The sequence below is a fragment of the Nelusetta ayraudi genome, unplaced genomic scaffold, assembly GCF_046127955.1.
Source record: "Nelusetta ayraudi isolate G7.1 ecotype Tasmania unplaced genomic scaffold, CSIRO-AGI_Nayr_v1 ptg000135l, whole genome shotgun sequence".
In the NCBI taxonomy this organism is placed as follows: Eukaryota; Metazoa; Chordata; class Actinopteri; order Tetraodontiformes; family Monacanthidae; genus Nelusetta; species Nelusetta ayraudi.
The window spans coordinates 10,977,501-10,988,501 of record NW_027466185.1 but is presented as its reverse complement, the minus strand read 5'-3'; the positions used below and the strand labels follow the sequence as shown (position 1 = coordinate 10,988,501).

Sequence of the window (11,001 nt, the reverse complement as noted above, 5' to 3'; positions counted from 1 at the left end):
GACAGAATGATGGGGCTGCTTTAGCAATATTTAGGAAATGGGTTACGTGAGAAAACAACAACAGTAACTAAGTAAAGGGTGCAGCAACAAACAGCTCTTTGTGTTTTCCTGTCTTTCGGTACATATTTGAACTACCCTTCTGTCCTCTTTTCGTCATATTGTAGGTCATTCATCGTCCATCTGTGTGCGGAAGTTGTGTTATACAGAGATAGCCTTCAGCTCCCAATCAAAAAATCTCATTAAAAATCCATCAAGCTAACACAGTCAGGACGTTATAAGCAATTTAGGTGTATGTATTATTCACTGCGTTCCTCTCAGTGTTCTCCTCGGGGATAGGAAGGCAAGGAATTTGCAATGAGTTTTGAGGAAAAAGGGTTTCCCATTAGCCCCAAAATGTCAAGACAGACACGATGAATTACAAAAAGTAATTTTCCTCCTCACTGCAACTGGGTTTGTGGCCGTGTTCCTTAGATTTAAGTGGGATTTTTCTTTTTGTGAAGCGCCATAGTACACAGCCATCAGATGGCGCAGGCTCAGGCTAAAAGGCCTTCGGAGAACAGTTGACGTTCAGGACTGAGTCATAGTTGTGTGAAACTGTATAGTTCCGAGTCTTGGAAAATGTTAATATCGTCACTACAACGGCAGCATACAAACTGTAAAACACTACCCCTGGGATACTGCTCCCACGACTTTTAAAAACACGTTAGTTAAGGCAACAATACATGTGCCTTAACACATCGCGGTCAAACGTTACACTTAAACTTCTTGGTCACTGTTCCCATCTAACAGCAAGGCTTTGTTCTCACCTTTGCTTCGTCCTGGCCACGAACACGGAATTATTTGATCCTCCTTCATATGTGTAATTAAAATGTGATGGACAGCAAGTGACTTACCTTCAGTCGATTTGCAGCCGAACAATTTTAGTTGCTACAACGGGAAGTCGGAATGTCATTGACATTTTTTTTTTATTATCATTATTATTATTTTTACATTGAATACAATCTACTTGGCACTAAAGCAGAACCTTCACTACTGCTCGGTTAACCTGACACAAGCTAAAATAGTTTCGTTTTCAGTCAGTTTAGATTTGACGTACCGTAAAGTTGTTTAAATTTCGCAAGTGAACTCCTCTAAAACTACCTGAGCAGAGCTCTCACTTAATAATAGCCCAGCTGCTGTTTTGCCATTGCAGGGCAGTGATAATTGCATGTAATGACATCTTGCGGTCCCAAACAAGTAAGAAAATAGCTTTTGCCTGATTAATGCATGTGACCTGAGTGGAGAGTGGTGAATCAATGAGTTATTTCAGTCCTGGCAGCCCCGATAAATCCGCATGGGCCAGCACACACACACACACACACACACACACACACACACACACACACACACACAGTTCTGCATTCAACAGCAGCAGCAGAAGCTGCGTGTGCGTCTGCCGCCGGGGCAGAGAGCCAAACATCTCATAAATGGCTGCCTTGGGTTTACCACAACTGCACGGCAACACAAGGTGGTGCTGAGACAGAGAGCTGAAGCTGCATTTTATCCAATCCCCTGGAGCACTTGTGTCCACGTTCCCCGATGAGGCACTGTCTAGTCGAGCAGGGAAAACGCCAAACAGGTGTTGGACTGCAGGGATGGAAATTTAGAGAGCGGTAGCAGCAATCAACAAGTCAGCTGCTCACCTGTCTGCTGAGAAAGCAACCAACAAAAGGTCATCAGGCTAGAAAAGCACATTTACCTACAGCCAACAGCAGGAGGTTAAGGGGAAATAAAGCAACGCCTGAGAACTCCGTATATATGGCAAGCATTTCCTTGGCTCACCACAATCATTTCCTGTAAAGTATTTGCAGGCTCTGAAATTACAGCTTTGTAGCACAGGAGGTCTTCTTTTCCTTTAAAAGAGAAAGAGGGGAAAAGGGCTCCAGATCCACGGAATCCAGGAATACATTCACATCCTTAGGAGAGAGAACATCGTGCGTAGCTGGGACTGCTAACTACTTGGTGCTTTCTTAATTTTCTGCATGTGTGCAGCTGATGACACATGCACGATATGCTGGAGAAGTGTCAACATTTGAGTCATACCGCAGTAAAACATATGACTTCTGGTAATGCACTTTCCCCCAGAGAGTATATTATAATACCAGACTATAATTATGTTTGCAGTCACGAGTCTCCTAAATGTTGCAGACAAAGTTGAATAATTGCAAAAACGGGTTTATCTTCTGCTGCCATTTAATTTGGAAAATATATTTGAAGTGCAATAAAACAGCAGAGTACAATACTTCGTTAAAGTTGTTAACAACTATGTAAGAAATACAGAGAGATGAATTGTTCGAAAACTCTCAATTATTTTGCTTTGGAGCTTAGACTGCAGTTTGGTGACTGTTCTGCTGGGACAACACTGCCATCAAGTGGTCGGAATTTAGAGCACGCGGGGTTCCAAAATCAGGAAACCAGATTTCACCTCAGGACCAAGCATGAATCTCGAAGATACTGGAAGGCCACAGAACAATGTGAGAAAAAGTGTGTTGTGTTTGAATGATTTTTACATAATCATTTTTATAGACACTTATCAGTGCTTTTCCCATTCATAATATCCACGACACTCGTGCCAGAGTCCGGAACCATCTTCAGCTGTCAGGATTTCTCTCAGTTCAAAAGCTAAAAATGTTTTAGTTTTTTTTGTGTGGGGGATGGGGGGGGGAGTTTACAGTATGAAGCTATATGTGCCTTTTTTGCTAATAAATAAATATATAAATAATATACCAATCACAAATGATGTGCTTTACAAGAGCAACCAAGACTCTTTTTTTTATTTGAAGCTTATGCTCCACAGAAGACAAAAAGCAGATACAAAGGTGCAAGAGTTACACTCTGACTTCACCTAACAGGAGGTTAACACAACAAGAGATCAGTGGAAACCAATCAACTGTCAGCAGCTGGAGAAGAGTTGGTGTCATGAACAGCGGATGTCACAGAGGCACAGAAGAGAAGAGGGTTCAGATATGAAGCAAGGAGCCTCGATTCTGCAGCCTGCCTGCGCACGGCTGCCCTACACGTGACTGGACTTTTGAACTTTCTTCAGACTCTTCAAGTATAAATCTATTCTTTAAAAATGAAAAAAAAATAATAAGGTGGAGAAATCGCATAAACATTTTTACAACAGTTGGAATGAAATTGTGTGATTTGTCAAAGCCTTGGCGGTTTTTCGGGCACTATCTACTGGATGGCAGTTCATAACACAAAGAGTATTATAATGTGCAAGAAATAGTAAAAATTAAAAAATGACAGCAGATAAGTTCTCCTCATTGCACTTTGTCAGGATAAAAACTAAGTTGTCAGCGGAACTTATCATAGTTTCAGTTTTAAGTTTACCTTCAGTTGCCGCCTACTTTGTTTAAAAGTAGGAATTTTGGTAAACAAAGAATACTTAAAAAAAAAAAGAAGTTAATTAACACTTGCGACGGAGCACCTCAGTGTGACGGAGCACCTCAGTGCACCGCAGCGGTGGCAGGGAGCAGCATGGATGCTCACTGAAGGCTGGTTGTCACTACTTCAAGATAACATGACAGAAGGTCAGTTGTCTGTACTCAAAAAAACTGTACACAACAAAATGTATGTAGACAACAAAGACGATGAACATTATTGTGTGTGAATGGCTTTTCCCTTTGAAGCCAGGAGATCTGCCTGGTCAGTTTAAAGTGTCCTGTTGAGGAGGGCCCACTTCAAGTGTCCTCAGAATCCATGAGCAGTGTCGAGTGCAGTCAGTATGCCTGCAATGATTGTGGAGGGCTGACCAGCGTCACAGTGGGATGGGGATGCGCTACCCGGTGGCTGCATTCTTAATCTATGAAGTGTCGTCTGGAGAGACAACTCTTTGGCGTGCAGTCCTGGGACGAGGTCGCTGCGCGGCATTGGCCGGGCGTTTGCTCTTTTCGGACGGCTCCGTCTCGGCCTGCGGGGTGCTGGCGTCCCCAACAAGCTCGCGCAGGAACTTGAACTTGGACAGGAAGAGCTGCCAGACTACATACCAACCTGAAACGGAGAGGGAAAATAAAGTGTTACAGTCGGGATAGCATCGGTAGCATCATTTTCTAAATCAGCAGCTCTTTGATTTGCTTTCTGAAGTAAATTCCAAAAGAATCTGCCAGGCTCCTGTGACAAATGTTTTGAAGACTTATGAGCCATATTGCATAAACTCTGACGAGATGCAACAGTAAAAAAAAAATAATAAAAAAAAAACGTTTCGTGTATCTGAAAGTGACTCTTCTCTCCACTAGATGGCGCTAAATGCTTTCGGCACAGCAGGGGTTTGCTCCAGCCGACCTCGGCTTGAGACAAACTTATCATAGAACAATAAAACGAACACATGAAAAAGTATATTCCAGTACATTGTGTTGCTATTTGGATGATTACCAATCAGTCCATCGCTTACTGTGGCCAGTAATTATGTCTCTGGTTAAAACTGTTCTACTGTTGTACAGTACATGAAAATAATGCCTTTATTATGTCCACATTGAGCGATGACTTGTAAAATTTCATTTTAAAACAAAAACAAGGAACTTAAACGTTTCATGTTACTGAAAGTCATGTGAACCGAAGTAAGCGGCGACATTTATGCCCTGATTTAACGAAGCAAAACAATAAAACTTCCTCTTAAGGCCACACTGATTATTATATGGCAAGAAACTAGAAACTCTCAAGACCGTTTAAGGATTGGTGGGGCTTTTCTTTTTCTTTTTTAGATTTCTGGACTCTAAGCTCTGCCTGCTGCACATTAGAATAGGGAGACAGATTACACGCTGTTGTTTGGATCACATTTGCTGCTATGTATCGGGTGTCCAGGTGAAGAAGAGTTAAAACGAGCCAGGTTAGAGATGGAACCACCAGTAGGAACCAAGAACAGGGTCTTTCTGGGTCAAGAGTGAACCCAAACTCCACCTGCAGTTAGTGCTGCGGAGAGGAGCAGCTGTTTGTGCTCTGGCTTGGTGATAAATATAGAAGGAGCTGAAATTGAAACTAGCTGGTCTTGGACATGAATCTGATATAATTAGTCCTGTCGTTCGGGGGAAACTTATTAGAAGAGGCATTAGACATTCGGACTGTAAATAAAATCACAAGTTAGGCTCGTTATACTCGATTTAACTGTGATATTTACCCAACAAATCAAACAGTCAAGCAGCTTCCTGTAAACAAGGCATCGTGCCAAGTATCCAACAGTTCCCCCTGCCTAATCATCATTTCCCCACCAAAAGAAATCCGATGACAACAGTTACACCGACAACAAAATGGCTATTAGCGAGTTATGCAAGTGGCCCGCGGAGGTTGTTCTGCTGAGAACTCACCAAACATCAAGAAGAGGAGCGCGAAGGCGACGGTGGCCACGACGACCACCAGCATGAGCGCCACGGTTTGCAACATCCTGGCTGAGCGGGTAGCAGCATGCGACTGGGGGGAATATGAGCTGTGTCTGTCCGCCTCGGCGCCCTCGCAAGACTGCGGCTAGGCTGGGCCAGGCTAGGCTAGCCGAGGGGGGTCGAGCAAAACAAACAGCACATTGCGAACTCACGCCGGTTGTCTTGCTAGCATGTGGCTAATTGGTTAGTTCGCTGACGAGGGGGAGGTCCGGTCGCCTCCCACACCACAGCACGGAGGCGACATAAGCTTTCAGCAGTGCGAACCAGCGGGGTAAAGTCTTCTCCACGCACCGCGACACATCCGCAACATGTGTTTAGAGTCGATTTCGCTGGACGAGGCGGCGCAGCGTCCCGACTACTGGGACTGCGTTAGCGCAGTCAAATTCGCGTCATCGACGTCGATTTGGGTCTGAGCGTGCGCGAGGTCCATCAGCACTCTGGGAACTGTAGTTCGTGGCGTTTATAGTGACACTTTTCCCGTTCCCTGAGTCTGCTTTTGTTTAACCGTCTCGTTGGAGACGTCTTTCATTTGTTGGGTTAAAGTTATAAAGTTACGTCTATTTGCATCTGCTTCCTGTGTATTTGTTATCTATAAATTGCTTTGTTCAGCTTATTTTAACGCCCCCGCCTCCTCCCCGGTTCTCCACTGAACGTCATGCAGAAAAAAGGATTCTATGCATATGTTAATTGTCAATTTTACCACGTTAACGACAATTAGATTAAAGTCAGACTGTAATCTTAATAGCAAAAACCATGGATTCTTGGAACCTGGCGTTGCCACAAACTACTCTGTTGCAACGTTTTCCATCTATTGTAAGGAATCACAATCAGGAAGAAAGGCAGGGAAAATGGAATGTAAATGCATTGCTATTTGAAAGTGAAATGTGGGTCATGCATTTATGTAAATGTCTCCGTGGAGAAAAGGTGCCAAACTTCCCTACCACTGGAAACACTATTCAACTCTTGGCTCTTTTGTTTTGAGTTGGTGGGGGACGTTTGCAAATTAGCACCGTGGCGAAACCTCTGCAAAACTGAATGTCAAAGACCAGGAAGAGTCGCACCCCAAGAACCAGTCCCACGTCCCCACAATCTGTACCGACTCGCCCTAAGATAACAATGCAACAACCTGCCCCCCCGCGGAGCAGAGCTATCGGGTCAAAGACAGATGATCTCCAAAATGTGGGGGAAGAGAGAATGGAGAAGCTTATCACACCCAGCTCAGCCCAGACATGCTGTCTGTGCTGTGATGTGTCACACCCATGCTGACCGACCTGTGACAAATCCTGGTTGCGTAATGTGAGGATGTGCCGCATCCAGGGCTGGATTAAGAATTCAGAGGCCCCTGGGCCAGACTCTTGGAGAGGCCCCCCCACACACACACACGCGCATGCACACACACAGACACAGCTGTTTTCCGGAAGCTGAACTACAGAGCTGGTACCACACACATACACACTTATACATGCATCAACGCATCAAATGGCTTATGGTGCACAAGTGTGGGCTTATATGTTGGAAACTCGTGTCAATCCACAGGATTCACACTGACTGGCGACATCTTATTTTAATATTTTTAGATAAATTCATCACAAGACTCTGGGAACGTGATGGTGCTTTTCACCTTTATACCGGTAGATACATGTGCATTCATGTGGTGTCGAAATAATCGGAAAAGCGACTTTCCGACTGGGTTATATTTCATGGCGGATTGGATCTGTTGCCTCTGCTACCTGGTGCCTCACACCTGATTTATTTGTTTGGAAAATTAAAGAAAATACTAGTATTCATCTTTTCCCACATTACAACTTTAGAGCACACGAACGCAACAAAGTTGGAAGAACGCCTTGCCAAGAAAGCTAACTGCTGGAGCCCAGAGGCCACTGAGAGCTCGAGGGCCGCGGCCCAGACGGCCCGGTTCATGATCCGGGCTTGGCCGCATCATGTGTGGCCAGACTGGTGACCAGCATTTATCTTAGGAAGGCAAAATAAGAATCCTAACACAGATTAAAAAATAGATCATGAACTCTTGAGTTTATTGAATGAAAGATATATGTGCTTTCTCCAACGGCAGCATGCCCCGTCAGGACTTGCGGTGGAGCGTGTCCTATAAGACGCTAACCTCAGTATTTGCATAGTCTCACAGAAATGAGTCACGCTATGAGACGGTATCTCACACCAGGAAGAACACTTGTGTCTTGTCAATGTGTCTTTGAGGGTGTTGGAGAATAATATATTTAGAACTCTCAGATCTACACACCCCTGCCGCAAATTAATATTCCTTCTAAATAGAAAAAAATATCGATGTGTAAACTGTAACATTAAAAGTAATGATGAAAATTAAACATTTATATCAGAGAAATAATAAAAAGAGTTTCTTAATGAACACAATTATGAGCCAAAAATCTGCAAATACAAAAGCTGATTTATTTCATTTTGGTACCATTTACAAAGTTAAATTTATGAAGGAAAAAAAAATAATCCAGTCGATTCCTTAACTGCAATTTAACATAAAACATACAGACAAAAACATCTAAAACATTTAGAGCTGTGAACATGCGGCACACTTGTGTCTGTCCCAGTTACTCAGCAGCGGCCTGAGAAGAACACTGCAGTGCCATTATGGCACAAACCCTTTTTTTTAGTATTCACTAAACACATAATTGGAATTTTACCACAATAGATTTAAAAAAAAAAAAAAAAAAATCACAAAATGCAACAAATGTGGGGGAATTTTTTTTTTTTGGAGTGGTCACTTCATACTGATGACTCAAGAGTACGAAGCTTTGAAAATACATTTTACAAAACAGTGGATACCACTTTACCATCAAAACACAGACTTATGTTTATCCTTTCGATCCTTTCCATCGGAAAAGACTCGGGGGTAACTTCTGACCTCTCATCTCAGCGGCCTGCCCTGCTGACTCTGCAGCGTGACAATCTCAGCCACCAGCAGCTGCGGGTCCATCTCCTGGGGGAACATCTCCATGGCCGTGTCCACCAGCTGGGCGCTGAAGATGGCCAGGAGCTTCTTCCTCACGGCCTCCCTCTCGCCCCCTTTGCTCGGACAGGTCCCCTGAGTACCCCTGGGTGCGCTGCGCTGGGCTCGCTGAGAAGGGGGAGTATGAGCATGGGCAGGATGAGGATGAGGAGGGGTCCCAAACGGAGCAGACCAGTACATATGCTGCTGCTGGTGGTGGTGGTGGCTGTGTTGGAACTCTGGCGGCTGGCTGAAGGCATGCCTGCTGACGGGGTACGGGCCGTACGCGGAGAAATGAGGCGGTCTGTAGGAGAGGTCGGACTCCCCCTGCTGGTGGTGGTAAGCAGGTGGGGAGGAGTGAGAGCAGCAGCTGCACGCCACTCCTGGAGGAAGGCAGAACTTGTGTCTGAGGCCATGCAGGTGCTGCAGGCTCCCGTTGGAGCCTCCGTACTGGTGGTCGCTCCAGCTGTCTATGGAGCCCAGACCAGAATCCAGCTGCTCCTGAGACTCGGCGTGCAGCGAGGCCAAGCTGTGGTCAGGCGACTGCCGGCTGCTCCTCTCCGTCCTGTGGGCCGTCCTCTTGCTGGAGCGCTGACCCGGCCTCACCTGGTCCTTCTTTTGGTCTTTCTTGGCCTTTGTGGCACCACAGCCACCATCAGGCCCTAGAGTCAGTTTCTTGGCCATGTCCTCCACCAGCGACAAGCTTTGTCCCGGCAAGGGAATCGAGCGGGTCGGGGATTGTTTCTGAACGGCGGCGTTCTCCCGGAGCTCGTCGGCGAGCGAGTGGCTGGACTGTTTGCCACGCTCGGGATGGTGGAACTTACATTTGTTTCCAAACGTACATTTTTTTCCTGGGGGGAGAAAAGAGCAAAGTATGAAGGGCTGCAGCCTTTCTGGTTTTCAATTTCTGCTTTGATTTATTGTTGCAGCGGCTGCTGATACTTGTATAGTTACAGTATCAACAAGCTAAAGCCATAACTTAACACTACACTGAAAAAAAATAGACTCTTTAGCTTCGCCCATGTCCTACCTTGATACATGTTTGTGTACAAAAAAAATTTGAAGCATAGCACAGTACACCAGGGGGCAGAAGAGCTTACACACTAAAGTAGGATAAGGATTAACCTGGGATATGTTGATTATCCTGGCTCAACTAACCATGATCCGGTTGCACAAAATGGGAACAGAGGGAACGTGGGATACGTTATGAAAGTTACCGTGGAGATTTATTCTGTGTAGTTAGCCAGCTCTAGACCAGGCTAAATTCCAGGATTTATTTAATCTCATCCTGTATTTCACTCAGCAGTCACCAATTGTAATTCCACTGCCAACAACACAGTGTCATCACCCACCATCATTATTTAAATATTTGTGATCATTAATTTAAATCATTACAGACAAATAGTATCAGATGACGTTGCAATCATGAGATCGTTTATCACATAATTTACAGTTTCCCATAGATTGTATAAAAATAAAAAATTCTATCGAAATACAAATACACATCAAAGAGCCTACCGCTGTCGAGCTACTCACACAGAACCTGTAATGTTGAAAAGTGACTCACCATAAGGGCACAGCTGCTTCTTCTGAGTCTTTGGGTGACGCCGCAGGAAGTTCTCCAAGGTCGGCCCATAGCGGCCCAGAGGATCGTCGGGAGGCATAAACCTGCAACGTGGGCGACATTCAAACACTGATCTGAAACTGGAGCACTCAGGCTTCACCAGAATCTCCCCAGTGCCAGGCGGTCCAGGAAGGTTTTAGAACAAAAGTGGATAGAACTCACTTGTTGTTGACAAAGGAGTACATGAGCAGCCGCTCCTCGATGAAGCGCTTCCACTCCGGCTCCTTCCCCTGGAGGTCGCGGTACATGTCGTTGGACACGACGATGCCGTCCGACTCATAGGCCAGCTTGACGATGAACCAGTCGTCGTTGCAGACCACACGTTTGCCGGCGACGCGCCGCGACGGCGTGAAGACCAGGATCTTCCTCTTCTCTAGGTCCCTCAGGATGTGCTGATCTGAGAAGACGAACGGTCAAGTTTCTACATGAAACAGTAAAACCTGCTGCAAATCCTTTTATCCTAAAGAGCTGCTATCAAACAAAACACAATGCTAGTAATAAAAGTAATAATAAGTGCTTAAAGCTTTTTTTTGATTCTGGCAGCTTCAGTGTTAAGTAACCTGATACATTAAAAGAAAGTTTAGAAAGTGTGAATGCAGATTAAATTGCAATCACTTGCTTTGTGGCATAGCTTTAGCTAGGACTTCTTGTTTGAACTATGCTAAAGAGCCTGCTAGCCTGCAAGCAAGGCCGGGCTGAGGTGTTAGTGTGCCAGTTGAACAAAGGTTCTTCGGTAACTGAATGTTTCACCAAAATGCCACAAAACTGGGTCTTTCATCACCGCAACCTGCTTTAAAAAGCACTACCAAAAAAATCTCAGTTAATTATGACATAAATGTATCATATAGTGTACGGGCAATGCAGTAACAGTGCTTGCATGTGTCACAGCAGCCAATTCCAAATGTAGGCCACCAAAGCTGGTTCAAAGAGTCAGTGTTTGTCTCTCTGGTTGTCGCAACCTGTCTGTCGGAAACTCCCCCAGA

At 44.9% G+C, this 11,001-nt stretch overlaps 3 protein-coding genes across 4 annotated transcripts in view; 1 reads left to right on the top strand and 2 right to left on the bottom strand.

The window, feature by feature from the left end:
• ncdn (neurochondrin) overlaps positions 1–11,001 on the top strand; it is a 327,405-nt gene that overhangs the window by 163,082 nt on the left and 153,322 nt on the right. The gene's annotated exons all lie outside the window — the stretch shown is intronic.
• Positions 2,779–5,964, bottom strand: smim13 (small integral membrane protein 13). The gene is made up of 2 exons (XM_076011422.1): positions 5,346–5,964; positions 2,779–4,035 (listed from the first exon to the last, which is right to left on the bottom strand). The coding sequence occupies exons 1-2, from the start codon at positions 5,419–5,421 to the stop codon at positions 3,848–3,850; spliced, it is 264 nt and encodes an 87-aa protein (XP_075867537.1). The 5' UTR covers positions 5,422–5,964; the 3' UTR covers positions 2,779–3,847.
• Positions 7,822–11,001, bottom strand: part of zc3h12ab (zinc finger CCCH-type containing 12Ab) — a 7,764-nt gene continuing 4,584 nt past the window's right edge. For both annotated transcript variants that reach the window (XM_076011525.1, XM_076011526.1), the window contains exons 4-6: positions 10,181–10,415; positions 9,962–10,062; positions 7,822–9,245 (exon numbers count right to left, since the gene is read on the bottom strand). In XM_076011525.1, the coding sequence (XP_075867640.1) occupies positions 8,314–9,245; positions 9,962–10,062; positions 10,181–10,415 (1,268 nt within the window). In that variant the 3' untranslated portion in view covers positions 7,822–8,313. The remainder of the gene's footprint in view (positions 9,246–9,961; positions 10,063–10,180; positions 10,416–11,001) is intronic.